Raw genomic sequence first — 18,585 nt, 5'->3', positions numbered from 1 at the left:
GGTCAGCAATTTTGCTCTGTTGCCGGCCCATGGGTAGATCATGGGGATTGGAGCTCCCAACAGGACGGGCTCCGGTTCTAGCGGGATCGTTGACCCAGTGATTAGTGCGATGGTCTCTAGGCATGTCTTCCAAAATTGCTGAATCCGTGGACAAGACCACCACATGTGGAAAAAAGAGCCCGGATGGCCGCAGCCGCTCCTGCAATGGTAATCCACTTGGGGGTTCATGTGATGCAGTCTGAGGGGTGGGTAATACCACCTTAACACAACTTTGTAGGCGCTTTCCCTGTTAGTGATGCAAGTAGATGAGGTGTGCGTTCGAGTCCAGATGTCACCCAGGTCTGGTCATCTATCGGGTGACCTAGGTCTGCTTCCCACTGGGCCATGCAGCGTGTTCTTGTGCTCAGGAAGTCCCCTAAGACCCGGCTGTATAGTGTGGATACTCTCCCTCGCGCCGGGAGGTCCATGAGTGTTAGTTCCAGGGTGGTAGGGGGCCACATAGCCGCCCGCTGAGTTTGGGGGTGTGTACACCAATGACGCAGTTGTCCCGTATCTGTCCCGTTCCTGGAGTTGGAATTTTTCCTTACATTGTTCGAATGTCAGGGGTGTCTCTTCCCCGTATAGCTGGTCTATGGTTTCAAGGCCGCCATTTATCCAATTTTGGAAGTTACGTGGGTTCGCGCCTGGCGAGAAGGCCGGGTTAAAGAAGATCGGGGATTGAGGGCTCAGGCCCCTTGCAACCCCTTTCCGTTTCAGTGCCGAGTCCCAGGACCTCAGGGTGTGATTGGTTGCCAAGAGGAGGTCTCCCCAATGTGCGCAGAGAGGGGATTGGATGTGTGGCAAGAAGCGCAGTGATAGTGGTGTTGGTGCCTGCTCCAGCTCCACCCATCTGGGACGGTTTGTAATTATCTGCCATGCGTGGACCTGTGCTAATTGGGCTGCCACCCTGTAGGCCTGCAGATCCGGGACTCCCAGACCTCCCAATTTGGAGCCCCCGAAAAGCATCTTTAGAGGAATTCTTGCCTTCTTACCTCTCCAGATACATTTCAGCATCTTCTTCTGTAGGTTCCGGAGGGCTGGGGCGGGGATCGCCACGGGGAGGGAGGCACAGGCATAAAGGAACCTCGGGAGGAGATTCATCTTGCACGCTGTAATGCGCCCTAGCAGCGAGATCTCTTGCGATGTCCAGCGTTTCAGGTCCCCTTCCAGTTCCCCGAATAGCCGGGGAAGGTTTGCTTTGTATGTGTCTTTCAGGTCGGATGAGATATAGACCCCCAGATAAGGGATTGCCCTTTTTTCCCACGTGATTGGGCACGTTTCAGCCAATGGCTCCTGTTCTCCTGGGGTGAGGCCAATGCTTAGACCCGTAGACTTAGTGAAGTTCACTGAGAAGCCGGAGACCTCTCCATAGTTCGTTATTTCTTCCATTGCGTGTCGCAGGGATGAACTGGCTTCTGAAAGCATGAGTAAGACATCATCAGCGTACAGAGCTATTTTATGTTGCGAAGGGCCGACCAAAGGGCCTTTGATCAGGTTATTTAGCCTGATTCTTTGAGCAAAGGGCTCCATGGTCAGGGCAAAGAGCAGTGGGGACAGCGGGCAGCCCTGTCTAGTCCTGCAGGTCAGGGGGATCAGGGCCGAGTTGTGTCCATTGATTCTTAGGAATGTCTTCGGGCCTGCATAGTTAGCTAGTACCATTGATTGAAATATTGACCCAAAGCCGAAGGCCCCCCAAGGTGTTTTTCATGAATGTCCAGTCCACCCCGTCGAAGGCCTTGGTCGCATTTAGAGCCATTAGGACCAATTTCTGGGAGTTCCGGGTTGCAAGGTCCACCAGGTTAAGAGTTCTCCGGATATTATCCCCAGCCGCTCGGTGTAGGATGAAACCAGCCTGGTCTGGCTGGATGATCTCAGGTAGGATGGGACCCAGGCGGTTTGCTAGGATTTTAGAGTATGGGTTTGCATCAATGTTCAATAGTGCAATCGGCCTGTATGAGGCCAAGTCTCTCAGATCTTTCCCAGGTTTAGATAGGAGGATGGTGGTCGATTCCTGCATCGAGGGCGTCACAGACCCTGTATCTCTAAAGGAGTTGAAGAGCGTGACCAGGGGGGGAAATCAGTTGGGGCCTAAATATTTTATAAAACCTTGCTGAGAAACCATCTGGGCCCGGGGCTCGTGATTTGAGAGACTTGATGGCATCCCCAATCTCTTCCTCCGTAATGGGCTCCTCCAGCTTCTCCCTTATCGTGTCAGGAAGCCGCGGCAGCGCAGCTTTACATAGGTATTCCATTTGTTGTGGTTGGTTTCGTGGGGCGGCCGTCATGATCTTGGTGAGGTTGTCCACCGCTAATTGTTGCTTTTTGGCTTCCGAGAAATGGATGACTCCTTTGGGGTCACGTAGGCCTGCGATAGTGTTCGTTTGGCTAATTTGGCCACCAGGATTTTATTTGCCTTGTTATTCTTCGCGTAATATGATTGTCTGGCCCCGGCCATGAGGAGGGCGGTCTGTTCCGCATAATGGGCTTCCAATTTCTTCCTTGCAATCCGCAAGACTTTTTGTGCCCTAGCGGACCAGCCTTTCCTTTTGAGGGCTTGTTCTGCGGCCCCTAGTTCTTCCTCCAAGGCTATCCGGGTGTGTTGCCTATTCCTATGGTAGGCCGCACCTTGGGCAATCAGGGTGCCTCTGATTACCGCTTTCATGGCATCCCAAGTGTTCGCCACAGAGGTGTCAGAAGCTGGGTTTTCTTCAAAGAAGGTCTCGATGGATTTCGCGATCTTGTCTCTCATAGCCATCTCATTGAGGATCGGATCATATAAAGTCCATCTGCGTGGGCAGACAGCTTTTGGGCTCTGCACCCGGATTTCCAGGATCACTGGGGCATGGTCTGATAGGTCTTTTGCCCCGATGGTCACCTCCTTGACGAACGCTAGAGTCTGAGGGGAAGTTAGGAGGAGATCAATCCTCGAGAAGGATCGGTGGACGCCTGAGTAAAAGGAGAAGTCTTTTTCGGTGGGGTGAAGAACCCGCCAAGCGTCTACTACCTCCAACGACCGAAACATCCAGAGGAGACTCAGTGCCTGGTTGAAGTCTCTCAGGGCCGGGGGGTGCGATCTATCCTTTGTGGGGTCCGGAACGCCGTTGAAGTCTCCTCCAATTATCGTTTGGTCTTCTATGAAGGGTGAGAGGGAGGACCCCAGCGAGTCATAAAAATTTGATTGCCCGACGTTGGGGGCATACACCGAAATAAAAGTGTAAAGGTCTCCCAGCAAAAGACATTTGACTGCTGCAAAGCGGCCTTCTGGACGAGTTTTTGTTTCCAGTATCTGCGGGTTTAGGTCCTTCCGAAAAAGGATTGCAGTGCCCCCTTTTTTAGTTCCTCCGGAGGCGAAGAACTGGAGGGGATACCAACGGGAGCGGAGCCGAGAAACATCTGATGGTAGCAGGTGCTTCTCCTGGAGCATGGCTACTGCTGCCTCTTCATCCTGAGGTTTTAGCAGGATTGATTTCCTTTTAGCAGGAGAGTTCAGCCCATTGATGTTTAAGGAGAGGAGTCTCAGGGTTTGATGGTCTGCCAGCCGGTCCAGCGCCATGGACTGAGCAGGAGAAAGGGGGGTGGGGGCGAGCGGGGATGGGTCAACTGCCATTCCTGATGAGAGTTAGAAGTGTGTCATCATGCACTTGGGGTTTTAACATGCGCCCCCAACGGGGGGCCGTAATCGTAACTAGCGGGTGGGCCGACATTGTGTGTGCAGACGCACCCTCCGCCAACTGGGCCAATAAAAGAAACAAGGTTGGTTTCCAAGGATGCAGTGTTGGAACCATCCTCGGAGTGGGTATGAACCGTGGTTGTGGCCCGCCACCACCATCAAAGAGCTCTATTTATTCGAAAATGAGCCGGTGGATCCAAAATGGGTGAAGGTGATTAGGTTGAGGTTAATGTAGCCTAGATCTCTGGAGTGTGCCCCGTCCCCAGTTATCTCCTCCTGTGGTTTCGCTGGATCTTTGACCAAGACCACCGCCTGGGCTTTGGGGAGGGGGAGGTTCAAAGTCTCCGGCTTTTTCACGATTCGGTGAGGGGGTGTCCCTGGGTGAGGTTGGGTGCATGATTCTATTTGCGTCTTCCAAATGACTGATTCGTCGAACAGTGCCTTGGTAAGAGAACTGTAGCGCTGTTGGGAATAACTATCTGTACCGTATCTTTTGGTCTTGGAGAAAGAGTGCCAAGGGGCAGAGCGCCCTCCATTTCTGTAGGGTGAGCAATGAAAGATCTTGGTAGATCTGAAGGGAGTTGCCTTGGAACGAGAGGTCATCCCCCGTACGGCTAATCGCTGAGATAGCCTCCTTAGTTGTAAAGAAGTGAACCCTCGTGATCACATCTGGGGGAGGGTCGGAGTCCACTGCCCGGCGTGGGCGCAGTCGGTGGGTTCGATCTAGCAACAGTTGGGATTTGTCGAAATCCGGGAGCAGGGCTTGAAAGAAGTCCCCCACGTATTCCGCTAGCTTGTTGTCGGGGACAGAGGATGGGACCCCTCGGATCCGAAGATTATTGCGATACGCCCTATTTTCGAGGTCCTCTTGTTTAAACTCTAGGATCTCATATTTGTCTTGAAGGACGTTGATGGATTGCTGGATTTCTCCGAGGGAGGCAGTGTGGACTTGTGAGCGGTCCTCGATCTCCCCCAGCCTCTGCTCAACCTCAGTTACCCTCTGGTCAGTATGCTCTACTTTGGATGTGCGTTCGGCTAGGCAGGAGCGAAATTCAGACTTAATGTCCGCCATGAAGGCCACCAGGTCCCCTCTGGTAGCAAAGATGTCTTTTTCCTCTGCCTGTTTCTGTGGGGTCAGTTTGGGAGGGTCCTGTTTCTTGCCATTGTCCGCCCCTGCAAACATAGTGGGAATGTCTGTGGCTTTGCTGGCCTTTGTTTGCCTGGACATGGTAGCTGTATAGGGGGGGTTGCGTCGATAAGGTCCTGGTGGCTGCTTGGGGGGCCCAAGAGCGTGAAGGAGGCCTTATCGGGGAACCCTCTTGGTGGGCACCTCCAAAGATCAGGTCCTGCGAATGCTTGTGTGTTGACTGACTGAATGACTGCGTGTATCCAGTAGTGGCTGTCGTGAGGCGTTTTGTGCCGGGGGGAGCCAGAGGTCTGTAGCCTTATTACGGGCTGGGTCAGTGAGCTGGGCAAAAGCGTGGGCCGGGGCGCCCCAGGAAGGTTGTGGGGGTAGGAGTTTGTATCCGGTTATGGCTTAGTTGGGGGACGCTCTAGCGTGCTGCGCGTTGGAGAAAGCCGGGCTGGTGTCGATGTGCTCCGCGCCTTAGGAGGGGGGGGAGACCCCACCCGGGTGCGCTGTAGTCCTTGGTGTGCGGCTCCAGGGCCCGCTCTATTAAGAGCTGGCACCTCTCATCGGCGGGGGGGAGTCAGCGCTCTTCGTAGGGGGCTATGTTCCGGTGTTTCTGGGCTGTGCCCCAGGGCCGCTTGAGGGGAGTGACCCCCTGTAGTTGGTAATTGCAGTCCAGGCCAGTGGAAGACGGCCCTCACTGTTAGGGAGGGTCTCAGGAGGAGGCAGAAGGTTTGTGACAGGGGGGCCCCCCGAGTCCTTTAAGTGTAGTTGGTAGCTCCCGGAAGGGCTGGTTAGACGATGACCCAGCAGGTCTGTGGCGCTGGATGCGCGTGCGGGAGGGGGGTTCCCCTCTGAGGTCCCAGCCCCCCCGGGCCTGTGCCTGGATATACGAGCTGGCCGGGGGTCCGGGGTGGAGCCCGAGTGATCTCTAGAAACGGGATGCAACTGCTGCACCCCCGCAGTGTGGGCTCTCTCACCTAAACCCCGGCTGGGCTAGGCTTGTGGCGCTCCCGTCTTCGGGGCCCGGGCAGTGTGGCGGGAGCAGAGGGGAAGGCAGGAGGAGCTCCTCTTTCGCCGTCCGCCCTCGTCGGGACTCCGGGCGTGGGAAGGCCCCCGAAGGCTGCGCAGCTATAAATGCCGCCGCGGCACTCACTCCTGGGCGGCTCAGCCTTCTCCTGGTCCCAGGCAGGTCGCCGTAAGCGGATCCGTGGCTGCTTGCGTTCTCGGGAGTCAGTGTGCCCAACCTCTTGGCTCTCCGGCAGCTCCTCCCAACTCGGGCTGTCCTCTTCGCTAGGCTTCGCGGGTGTCCGCCATCTTGGATTTCGCAGCAGGCACCGGGTGCAGGGTTTGGGAATCAAATTCAGGCATAACGCACGCGCGTTAGTCAGTCAGCCTGGACCTCCTTGTGCTCGAGTGGTTCCGGTCACCTCAGATGGTACTGGCGAGCACGGAACTAGGGCAGAAGAGCATGATATTCGCAGCAGCGGCGGGTCATCCACAGGAGGCTTTAATGGAGCGACCGCATCGGTGGCGCTCCAAGCCACGCCCTGAATATGCGTCTTTTAACTGGGACATTCAGTCAATTTTTTTCCCAATGGACTCATTTCTTTTAGCAATCTCCCTGATCCCACCTACTCCCAGGCATTTTACTTTATCAACGATGCAGGTAACATATATACACCTATGGCTCGCCTCCTGTTAACAGCTGTGCTGTGTTCTGGGTCTCTCACTTTGCTAACAGTGCATTATCTAGCACATTTTCTGTTCCTTTTCTACCATAGAGGCCTGCAAGAGTTTGGAATGGGGGTCAAGTTTTGTGTACTTCTGACTTTCTATTGTCGAGGGACCAGCACTAAGACCTTGCTGTAAGGAGTTATCGATGCAAGCAAAAGAACCAAGAACATTCAGGCAAACACAGCCCCCAATGTACCAAGGTAATTTTTAATGGACTGTGCAGCCTGAAGAGTCATCCCGGACTCTTAAACAATGTGTGTCCTTTCAACGGGGACTGACTCTTGGACAATTTTTTCCACCAACTTCTTTTTAAAGTTTTAGAGCTATGCATCCCGTAAGCAAATCGACTTGATTTTAAAGTGCACATTTATTTGGCAAAACTGGCAGTGATAGACACTTCCAAGTAAAATGTGAATCATTGCCAAAAACGATTTTTTACATTTTTGGGAAAATACAATTCCAACAGGCAGTTTAGTAGTCATTTGCAAAGGTGATTTACAAATTGTAGGAACACACTTACCAACAAATCATTGGGGTGCTCAGATTTAAAAAAGCAAAAACCAGCTTTGGTGGCAAGGACTCCCTCCTTCCCCCTTCCTCCCACTCCCGCTGACCTCAAAATCAGACATGGACACCCCCTTCACCGACCTCATGTACCCTACCCCTCTATTGCCCTGCTTTTGAGCCAATTGTTCTACATACTGTACCACTGGTTTGTTTCAGGTTTGTAAATATGCTTCTTTCATTATTCTGTAAAGCGCTTCGGAGTAAAGCGCTATATAAACTCAATAAACAAACTCAAACTCACCACAAATATATATCCAAATGAATGTCCTGTTCTTCCCCAACCAGTTCTATGCTCGGATGTGTCATGTAAAACACTAACAGTATCATAATTATATACATTTATAGAGACACAACATGCTACATCAGCACATGAAATGCACCAATTTGAAAATGGCCTGTTGAATCTTAATGCCAATTAAAAAACTATAATTTGATAAACGCAGAGTAACATACTGAACTGCATCAATTATGGACGCAGAACTTCAACTCGAGCCTCATAGTAGAACCGCAAAGAGAAAAGTGTAAATAAATACCTGCAAGGTTAGCTGCCTTAACTGTGTGGTTTCTCTGCTTCTCATCAAACTCAGCTGGCACTGAAATGACAGCTTTGGACACCGGCATGTCCAGATATCTCTCGGCCATCTTCTTTAGCTTTAGCAAGAGCTGGGATCCAATATATTCAGGTGTAACTGTGAAGGTCTCGTTGGTGGTCACTGAGAATTCAACATTGCCATTGCTATGTAAAACCTGTAAAAAAGGATAACAAGCAAGGCATCTTTAGACAAACGCCTGCAACTCGGTATCCATTGGACAATCAGCAAGTTCATCCATAGTTTCATATATTGTGCTGCAATTGCCGAATTAAGGGTGGTAATTTCAGAAAGCAGGGTGCAAACTTTCACAATGCAAGCTACTAGTCAGACCTAAAAAGTCACTTGCCACCTCATTTCTATGCATATAGCCAGCACCCCATTTCTAACTCGCCAAGAGTCAATTATCACTAGCCAACGGCTAGTGGGGGGTGCACATTTTGCACCCCGCCTGAAAAGTTAGAAATTCAGCTAATTTTTAATGCCACCAGAGAAAGTACCAGTGCAAACCCTGCTGGAAATGTTTACATGCCTTTTAAAGGCTTATGACATCCCAAATGCACACTTAATTTAGAACTGCAGCACACAAGCCATGACTTACCTTAAATTGATATCTGCTACTTTCCTGCTTTAGCTCCTCAGGAGTGAAGTTCTTGCCTATGAACCGCTTGGCGTCATAGATTGTGTTCATTGGATTGGCATCTGCCAGCTCCAATGCATCATACCCTACATATACATCTCCTTTGGTGAATGACACTATGCTTGGAATACTCTGATGCCCGCTTTCATCTGGGATGACCTTCACGTCGCCTGTGCCAGGGTGGAATACCCCGACTGAACAATACGTTGTTCCAAGGTCAATTCCAATAACTCTTGGTGTGGGTAGCGGTAAATACTGCTGTGCCAAATATCCAGCTAACAGAAGAGCCAAAACGGCAGATCCTAAAAAAGAAAGAAAAAAAAAAACAACACAAACGTAAAAATGTGGCGCAATGTGGCTTTGCACATATGCATTTTTGTGGTCGTGTGGTAGCCGAAGGTAGCCTGGGTCAAGCAGTGAGGGCGAAGTAGATTAGCTAGAGAGCTTTCAATGTTGCCCACTTTTGCATAGTTACTGGGTTTGGGAATTCCTAATTGCCCCATGACGACATTTCAGCGAGTTAGATTCCCCTTCCCAGACAAGAAAAAACAAGTCAGCCGTTGGACACCGATGTACAGTTCAGAAAATGATAGCCAAAATGTCACCCTGGACAAAATAAAATGAAAAGGATTCTTTCCATCTTTTATGCCCTGGGCACAAGGGGATTGCTAATTTAGGGCACACTTTTGATAAAAAGTAAGTATAATCTAATTACAAAGCACAAGAAGAAGACTACCAATCAATCTAAGACTGATCCATATTAACATACTATTGCATTAAACGTGAGTCTGTTCCTTTTCAGCAAACAGACTTTTATAAAAAAAAATAATTAAAAAAAAGCATTTTCAATGCCAATAGTTATGGCGTTTACTGTTCTTTGCATTTTGCATTTATAGGCTCCTGGATTAAAGGAGAGTGCAACGTTTAAAAGGTGGATGCAATGTGCAGGTGTGCAATAGAATGAGAATAGGAATAGAGTAAGGGAGGAAACATTGATAGAGGGCGCCATCGATGATGAGCAACAGGAAATATGAGCGAGAAAGGGATGAGTGAGGGTAACAACTGAAGCAAGAGTGTGAGAGGGGGTTACAGAAGGTAGGGTGGGGTAGGGTGGGGTAAAGGGAGGTGGTAGGGTTGAGTAGAAAAAGAGGTTGTAGAGTGGGTGGATAGGGTATGGAAAGGGCAGTGGGTTGTTGGGGTAGAGGGTGAGGGTAGGGTGGGTGCAGGTAGAGATAGTGGAGGTAGGGCTGGTAGGTGGGGCCACAGAGTGGGCGTCGGGTTGGTGGATAAATGAAGTGGCTAAAGGCAAACTTGGTTAAAATATTTGTTTTACACCGGGAGCTCCTTTACAGCAGCAAACTACCCATTAACTCTCAGAAGAATGCTTAGAAAGAACACTGACAGGCTACATACAGCACAGAGTTTGATGTTACTGCATAATATAGCTAGCTCAAAGATTTCCCAGGTGGTTGTGTTTTGGGTGGGACGGGGCTGGTAGTGGGTTGGAATGGCCATAGCGATTAGCATGGCCTTGACCGGGCAATGGGTGGGTAAATAACTCAACACCCACAAACTATGTGCCGCTCCTCACATCTCACTTTTCTAGTTGAACTCCAATGCAATCATTTGGGCTTATAGATGGAGCTAAAACGCCCCCTAATAACTAAGACTAACAATGAGAGCACTCTAGACAAAGGATCAATGAAACCTGTCAAGGTTTATAGACAAGACCGATCCATGAAAGTGTCATCCAAACAGGTGCTCCCCTGCTCTTCCAGAACCATCAAGGATCACATTGACACCCTAACTCCAGCCTTGGCCAATTTCTGCAATCACTCTTTTGCCTCTAGAACTTTCCCCTCTCTCCTCAAGCACTGCCTTGTGCACCCCCTCTTGAAAAAGCCTTCAGCCGATCCCACCTATCCGGCAAACTATCGCCTGATCTCCATCACTCCTTTCCTGGGCAAACTCATGGAAAAGCTGGCCATCTCTCAGCTTACTCTCCACACTGAATCTGTTGGTTGTCTCCATGACCATCAGTCTGGCTTCTGAGCAGCCAGAGGCATGAAAACTGCTCCCCTGAACACTCGTGAAGATCTGCTCACTAATCTCGAATCAAGCCCTCCTTCTGTCCTCATCCTCCTTGATCTTTCCTCTGCTTTTGACATGGTCAATCACGCCATCCTGATCAATAGTGTCCGTGGGCATCAGGGATCAGTCCCTGGAGTTATTGCCCTCCTTCCTCTAGGTCCGACCCTCCCAGGTCCAACATGGGTCCTTTCTCTCCACATGTGATTTTCCACAGGGCTCCATCCTCTCACCCTGGCTATTCAATGTCTTCTTGGCCCACCTTATCTCTACCTTCTCCTCTAACTTTCAATGTTATGCAGATGACACTCAGCTCTATTTCAGGCTCCCCTCAGCCTCCTCCCCTCTCTTGCTCATTCCCGATTGTCTATCCGCGATTCAGGATTGGTGTGCTTCCAACAATCTCTGTCTTAATGCCAGTAAGACTGAGATCCTGCTCACTGGGACCCATGCTCCCGCTCCCCCACCCCTCCTCACTCTGGCTGCCCTCCTTAGGGACCTCTTCCTTCGCCTTCCTGTAAGGTAAAAAACCTTGGTGTCATCTTCAACTCCACTTTCTCCTTCTCTCCTCACATCACAGACCTTGCCAAGAAGGCCACTACCAGGTGCACCTCCTCAAAGGTATTCTTCCTTTTCTCACTTACCCAAGGAGCTCACTGTCTACAGAGCCCTGGCTATCTCTAGACTGGACTACTGCAACAGCCTCTTTCTCAATCTGCCTTCCTCTACTCTCCACCCTCTGCAACTAATCCACAACAGGACTGCAAGACTTGGCCTCAAGCCCAGGGACTGTACCTCTCCAGCCCTGAAATCCACTGGCTGCAAGGGTCTGTTCCACAAGGCATTCTGGGTCTCTCTCTCTCTCTGTCTCTCTCTCCCCCCCCCCCCACCCCTCAGAATCGCACTGGGTACCAGGCTCCTCCATGACCAGTCACCCCTGCACTGCCTCCGGGCCTACAGCACACTTAGGGGCTGTAACTGTAACCCTACAGCCCCCTGCCGGCATGCACTTACCCAGAGCTGCACTGCACTGGCTGAACATACTCAGAAATGTTACCCTGATTGCACTTCCCCTGCACTTTGCGTTATCGCACTTGCACAATCTGAATGACACAAGGCCTAGTAAGATCGTTGTTTTGCCCTCCCTTGGTCTTCCGTCCCTTGTCATGCCTAGGAACACTTGTCTATAGGCGTGTTATAAATGACTCATATTACACACAATATTGGGAATTCTATTTAAAAACTGAGGACCGTCCAAACCGTTCAAAATGTGTGCACACAGTGACTTTCTTTGGCGGCTGGCCATGGATTGGTTCTGATAATCTGCATGTCGTCGCTACACAAATAAACATTACCATACCATATCATGTGAGGTCACAAGTGAGAAATAAGCATGCATAATTGTTCAATTCTTCTTTCCGGTTTTTGTCAGGGCATTCAGCTTTTAATTGCAAAACCCTGCTATTGTGCCTGACAAATGACACGGAAACGAAGGGAAGCACAGCGCTCAACTTGCAGCAGGCACACACCCATAAAGTACAACACGGTGTATAAAATAGCACAGTCACGTCCATTGAATAGCCTCAGTTGGCAGTGATGAGGGGACATTATTCACACCGCAGGAGGTTGGGGGTTGTGGCGATAGTAGAAGTGCCTAGATTCGAGTTTTAGCCCAGATTAGGGTAAAGCCAGGACAGCACATTTTTCAATAGTGAACTGCTATTCCTGACATGGTCGACATCCCCATATGTTTAGTGGGCACAAATAAGATTGCAGCATAGGCCTGCATGCCATAGGTGAACGTACCACCACTAGAGCTTAGCAGCACACAAGAGTGGGTCATGTAATTTTTTTTTTATTTATTTAATTTTATTGGTTTAAAACAAACCTTTAAAATATTGCACAAACATCTACACAAAACAAGAGTTTTACCGACTCTGTCATCATTTATCAATGCCCCCGACTGGATCGATTTCGTTCTCCCCATACCTTCGGACAGAGATAGTCACCCAGATTTCCCCTTAAAGATGGTTTTTAAGAGTTCTCAACCCTTTTCTCCGGCTCCTTATTGGCCTGCGTTCTCTTTTAATTTCGCTACGATAATAGCCAGAAAGGAAGTCAAGGGCAAGATTAGTTTCATGTCCAGTCCATTCCACATTTTCCGCCACCACTCTTCTGCACACGCAGAACGATTTGCATCTGACCATTGGCCCAGATGTATTGATCTAGCGTCTCTTAGAGCTGAGCAGAAGAGGACTAAGTGTTTTAAGGACTCTAGCTCCTTATTACAAAAGCGACAAGTAGAGGTTTGTCCCGCATTACACGCCCAATAACTGGTTCGCTCTTTAGTTCTTAATGCATTCAACCGGAACAGTAAAAATAATCTTCTTGCATTTGCATTTGGAAAGCGGGACAAATATTTTTGCAAGATGTTGTACCCTCTTGCTTCCATAGGAGAGTCTGTCATCGCATTAGCCATCAATCGCTCACGACATGTATTTATCCAGTCAGCACGCCATAGTCGCACTTTTGCGGCCGCAGGATTACTATGGAGCATTTGCAAGCTGATGTTGTTGATCACCAGAAGATCTTCACAGCGTTTTATCCATTGAGAAAGGATATCTGGACTTCCTGATGCCGCCTTGTGAAATATCTGGAATTGAAATATTCCCGCTTCTACACACGTTTTTCGAAATAGTGCAAGTTGATTCCAGCATATTCTCGCATGCAAAGAGATTAATGCTAATTCATACCGTATACAGGCAGTTGCGATTCCAGGTGGTAGATTTAGGGTCTTTGACCAGAACATATGTTCTAGTGAACTCCAATGTGTTGATGGACAACCAAAGGCATTTTCTGCACCATATACCAGAATTGGTACTACTTTTTGTTCATAAAAGTTGCGTAATGGTATCATTGAAAATTGCCCGTATTTTTTGTGAATTACCAGACCTTGACAGGCCAACTGGCCACATTTCCTTTTTGAATCGGCTACCCAAGGCTCCTCCCAGATACTGGAATTAAGTGTCATGCCAAGGTATTTTACACTTTTTGATATCTGTAATTTCTCTTGATTTAGAGACCATACATACTTTGAGCCTTTTGAATTGTGACTCGTTTTCAAGTTCTCATGCACCAATATTTCTGTTTTAGATGTATTGATCTTCAAATTATTCTGGTAAACGTAGTTCTGTACAGCATCAAGTTTGCGTTGGAGCCCGATAGGTGTTAAATCCAGGATTACTAAATCATCTGCGTACAGCAGCCAGTTTATCTTCGATCCCTTGAGATTAGGTGGAAAGGATCTCACTGTTTGAATCGCTTCACCGATATCGGAGATGAATAGACTGAAAAGCGCGGCTGCTAGTGGGCAACCCTGCTTCACTCCTTTCAGTGTCTTGATTTGGGTGGACAACGTTCCTGAAGGATCCAACCGAATGGCAATTGAGGTGTTTGTGTGGAGATCTTTAATTGCCGCTAGTAGGCCAACCGGGCAACCCCACAACTCTAGTTTTTCCCACAACAGTTCACGATCGGTCATATCGAAGGCCGTAGAAAAGTCGACGAAGGCAAGATACACTCTCATGTTCGTTCTTAGGGCTTCCATTTTAAGCAGATTTAGAATCAGCAGGTTTAGCGAGCATCCAACAAATTTCACAAAGCCCGCTTGTCGTTCATCTATTTTTTTCGCTGTTTTGGCCCAGTTAGTCAGTTGCACTTGCAAGAGAGATGCAAAAATCTTACCCAACACATCAAGCAAGGCCACCGGGCGATAGTTTTTTGGTGATGCTCTATTCCCCTTCTCGAAGATCGGCACAATAATGCCAGTCTTCCAAGAGGTTGGGACTTGCTTTTGTTGGTTGATTCTCGTAAATAGATCATAACATATGTCAGTCCATAGGTCCGGAAATTGTTTGATCATACAATTAGATAACCCGTCAGGACCGGGCGCACAAGAGTTTTTAGCTCTCACAATTATCTCTCGGATTTCATCCTTGGTAAAGTGTAGGTTCCATGAGGTTATGTTGGAGATTGGAACAATGTCTTTGGAGTATAGGTCAGTAAAGTGCTTGACCCACTCCTTTTCTAATACTGGGCACGCTTGCAGAGCCATTTGTGAGGTTTCCATGCAGTTGATGGTACGCCAGAACTCGCCACTGTTCTTATTCCTGAGCATCTTCATCATTGCTTCGGCGTCGTTTTGCTGTAGTACAACTCGATGACTTTTAAGCCAGTTTTTATAGGCTTGTTCTTTCAGACTTGGGGCCCTGATTATTTTTTCGAATCTCTGCTCTCATGGATCTTTTCCGTTGCATTATCGTGAGGTCAAAGCTATGTTTTTTCGCAAATGACTGGTTTTTGAGACCAAGATTCTTGCTTTTGAACTGAGACAGAATTGGCGTATATTCAACCTCTTTCGCCGTTGCCTTAAACTGGCGGCTTATCTTCACCACGTCCTGTTCTTTCAGTTTTAAGCGAAGGCGATTGGATTCCACCAATACTTTGGAGTTCCACTTCTTGCATTGCAGGCCTTTCGTGTCTAGGAATCTAAGTTCCAGCATATCGTGATCACTGTTAGGCATTGAGCGGATTTTCATAGTTTTTATTTTTCTATGCAACGTATCGGATACAAAAAAGTAATCAATAGTGGAACTTTGCCCATCGCGCTGCCATGTGGACTTAGCTGGAATGTCACCCTGCGTGTGACCGTTTAACATCGCGAGCCCTCTCACTTCCATCTCTTCTCTCCATATCTCTGCCAAGCGGTTTTTAGAGGAATTCCGAGGTTTGAAGAAATCGATATTTAGATCACCACAAACTATCACTGCGCTTCCACTGCTTGATTCCATCAACTTATCAAGGATTGCAGTAATTTGGTCGACGAATGGCAGTGAACCAGTCCGTTGATGGTTCCAGTATACATTAATGATATAAATCGCGTCACAAGCATTGGCAGCAGCAGCAGTTTTGCGTATCTCGCAGACTTGAATGAATGCAGTGTAATTAACTGAGTTGTGCAGTCGGTAGCCCGATGATCTTTTGATCATTGTTAACAGGCCTGCAACTGGACGACCCTTCTCGGCTTTAATCGCTGGATTTAGTGCACACTCGTACTCTGGAGCTATTGGTAGTTCGCACATCCAGGTTTCCTGTAAACAAATAAATTGAAGATCTTGTGCCCAATTGTTGTTTAGAAGATGTAAAAAACCGCGTGTGTTCCATGAGGCAAAGGAACATTCCTGCTCGGTAATAATATTTGGGCGTTAGCTGATCGAATGAGCATTCAAGGCCACAGCCATCCATTTCCAGTCTTCCGCCCGTTCGGGTTCCTTTAGGTTATTTGTTTGTGATGGCACGTAATTTCCTGGGCATCTCCCATTTTCAATGGTAATTTTAATTCTCTCCATTGGGACCATTCGACTATGCGGGTTCTTTTCTGCCGCCGTACAGCCTTGGGACGGAAGAGATGGAAACTGGGCCGTGCACGAGCGATCGATCTGTTCAGGATGGACTTGCCGATTTGATTCTCCTTGAGCTAGTTTTCTCACCTCTTCGTGAGCTTTAGACGTGCATTTCATGGGAAACTGGATATCGCCAAGCTCAGTTATCGTCGCATCTTTATCATTTTCTCGTTGTTCCGGGTTTCTCGCTTTATACGTGTCGAAGCCCATTGATAGTAGTTCTTCATTCGCCTCCAAGATTGCATTTGCGATTAAGTTGGAATTTACATGTATAATCACCTTATCGGTGCGACGTTCCTCAGGAAATTCGATTATTTTCAAGTCTTTCGACTCCAAAGAGCGAAGTCGAGGTACATAGTGAAGCAGTTTTAACACATTTGATCTGTTCAAAATTAGTTTATCCTCGCCCTCCAGACGCTCAAGCACTAATTTGATCAGCAATGAGGGTTCTGTTTGTCTAAGAGCATGTGGCGCTGTCTTATTTTTCAGATTTAGTGTCGCCGGGGAGGCCTTATGAAAGACCAGTTTCTGGGATTTCTCTGTAATGGCGTCAAAAACAGGGGACACCTCTGAACAGGATTCTTTTTTTTTGGCAAATGGCCCAGTTAGATCAGATTTTTGAGACATAAGTAGGCCTTGAAGCCTTTGTCTTTCCCTTTTCGCATGCAAGGTCAGGAAAACTGGACTCCTCTGCTCTCTGATTATGTCAGGCTCCTCGTTAACCTGTGGCATAATCTCGCAAGTTCTATTTTTGGTTACTCGATTGGGGCAAGTTGAAGGAGTTTCACGTTGCTGTGCTTCCAACTTAGGACAACTTTGATTTTCTGGGGCTGGATTCTGAGGGTTATTACTCATGTTTTTACCAGCTAAAGAAGTACCCACTTCTTGAACGGCGCATATGTCATCAGCAGTTTTATTCGCCTCATCATCAGGATCGCTGTTATCTTCATACACTGACATGTTCAAGAGTTCTGTTTGTATGACTAAGTCATCATCATTCGACGGACTCTGCGACACCTTGGACTTTAAGTCATCCAATTCGTGATGAGCATTTTGAGTCTCCTTAATAGTATCCGCTAATTTCAAGCTGGTAGTAATGGCCTTGTCAACTATTTGAAACATGTTTAGGTTCTGCAGAAATTTGCAAGCTCCTTTTAGTTGCGATTTTTTTCTGGCAGGCATGTTTTTTTGCATTTTCACTTGTACGTTACCAGACTTTCTGCCAGCATGTACAGGCGAATGCACTTCGTTGTCTAAGCTTCCGAAGATGGAAAACAAGCCTACAGGCTTTGGAGTTGCCACTTTTGCGAGTTGCAGCTCGGGGGCCAACTCTGTAGTTTTCTGTACTATAGAAGCGCCAGAGGCCATTTGCACGTCCCCTAAAGCTGGATTGAATGCATTTTTTGTTTGCAGGAATGTTGTGTTAAAGGAAATATCAAGAGAAGATGTTTGGCCAACATTTTTATCCCGAGGTTCACTCACAGTCATTTGTTTATGCGCCTCCATTTCCAGCGTATGTGATCTGTCTTTCAGTGATTCATGTGAGATGTTAATCACCTCACTTGATACAGCATCAACTGCCTTATCATCCTGGAGGACTTGCTTCAATTGGTGGATTGGTTCTGAACGTAGAGGCGACGTCTTAGCCGACGGTGAGGAACTTGCAAATGTATCCACATTAGGGGGCAGGGCTTTACTTCCCGGCTCTTCTGGATTTTCGTCGCCCAGCCGGTCTTTGCTTTTTTTGATAACTTGTGATCTATGAAACAAGGACAAGGCTTCCTTTGCAACCTCAGCGAATAATTTTTTATCAATCATGTCATTCTTTTTTGCATCTTTTACTGCTGTGAGGCCAGCCAAAATTTGGTGCGATACATCTTCTTGTTTATGTCTCTCTATCTCTTGCATTGATTCAAGATGGATCAGTTTTGAATTCAACAAGGCTAGTAACGTAGTGACGTCCTTGACATTGTCGCTCAAGGATTCGTATAACTTAGTAAAAGGTGCCATCGAGATTGCCATTTGGCGATGTAAGCGTCATCATGAGATCGCTAGAGGGTACATGAACACAAGGCGCAGTTCGATCTTCTGCTATCTTCCTCTCTGTCTCAGGAGCAGAACGCCTCCCTCCGGCCCATTTCCTCCTTATCTTTGGGAAGGGACGGTCTCCCATCGAGGAATCTGATGTTTCCGAATCATCAGACGTCACTTCACAAGTTGAACTTTCCCTTACACCGAACTGGGATTTCTTGTTATTAGAGTGACCGCTCGTGTGTGGGATCGGTATTCTTTTCTGGGAATCGACAACGTTACCATCTTGAGATTGAAAAAGGCTCTCAGGCGGTTCTGCAGTGCATGCTTTGCTTCTTTTGTAGTTGCTCGATCCCCATATATCACGATTTAATTCGGTGACATTCGTACATGTTCTTTTCTGAGGGGCTTTTGGAGATATTTCGGCTGTTATGGTAGATACAGATGGCCGTTTACACGATCTGGATTTATTTAAGTTAATCAGATTCTGTAACACGGCCGAGACGACCTCTAGTGAGTTTCTTTTGTCATTGCTCAACGGGGCAGCTTCTATAACGTGGGGTGTAAGCGGGCTCGAATTCTGATGCCAAACGGTCGTCTCACTGGGCTCAGCGTTATTACTGGCAGACCTA

General features: G+C 48.0%; 1 protein-coding gene across 1 annotated transcript in view; it reads right to left on the bottom strand.

Annotated features, from left to right (window-relative positions):
• Positions 1 to 18,585, bottom strand: part of HSPA13 (heat shock protein family A (Hsp70) member 13) — a 106,417-nt gene that overhangs the window by 41,157 nt on the left and 46,675 nt on the right. Inside the window, exons 2-3 of the mRNA XM_069636421.1 lie at positions 8,334 to 8,674; positions 7,676 to 7,889 (exon numbers count right to left, since the gene is read on the bottom strand). Of these exons, the coding sequence (XP_069492522.1) occupies positions 7,676 to 7,889; positions 8,334 to 8,674 (555 nt within the window). The remainder of the gene's footprint in view (positions 1 to 7,675; positions 7,890 to 8,333; positions 8,675 to 18,585) is intronic.

This window comes from Ambystoma mexicanum, chromosome 7p, assembly GCF_040938575.1.
Source record: "Ambystoma mexicanum isolate Mex_15411 chromosome 7p, UKY_AmexF1_1, whole genome shotgun sequence".
NCBI classification, from domain to species: domain Eukaryota; kingdom Metazoa; phylum Chordata; class Amphibia; order Caudata; family Ambystomatidae; genus Ambystoma; species Ambystoma mexicanum.
This window is presented reverse-complemented; position numbering and strand designations above follow the sequence as displayed.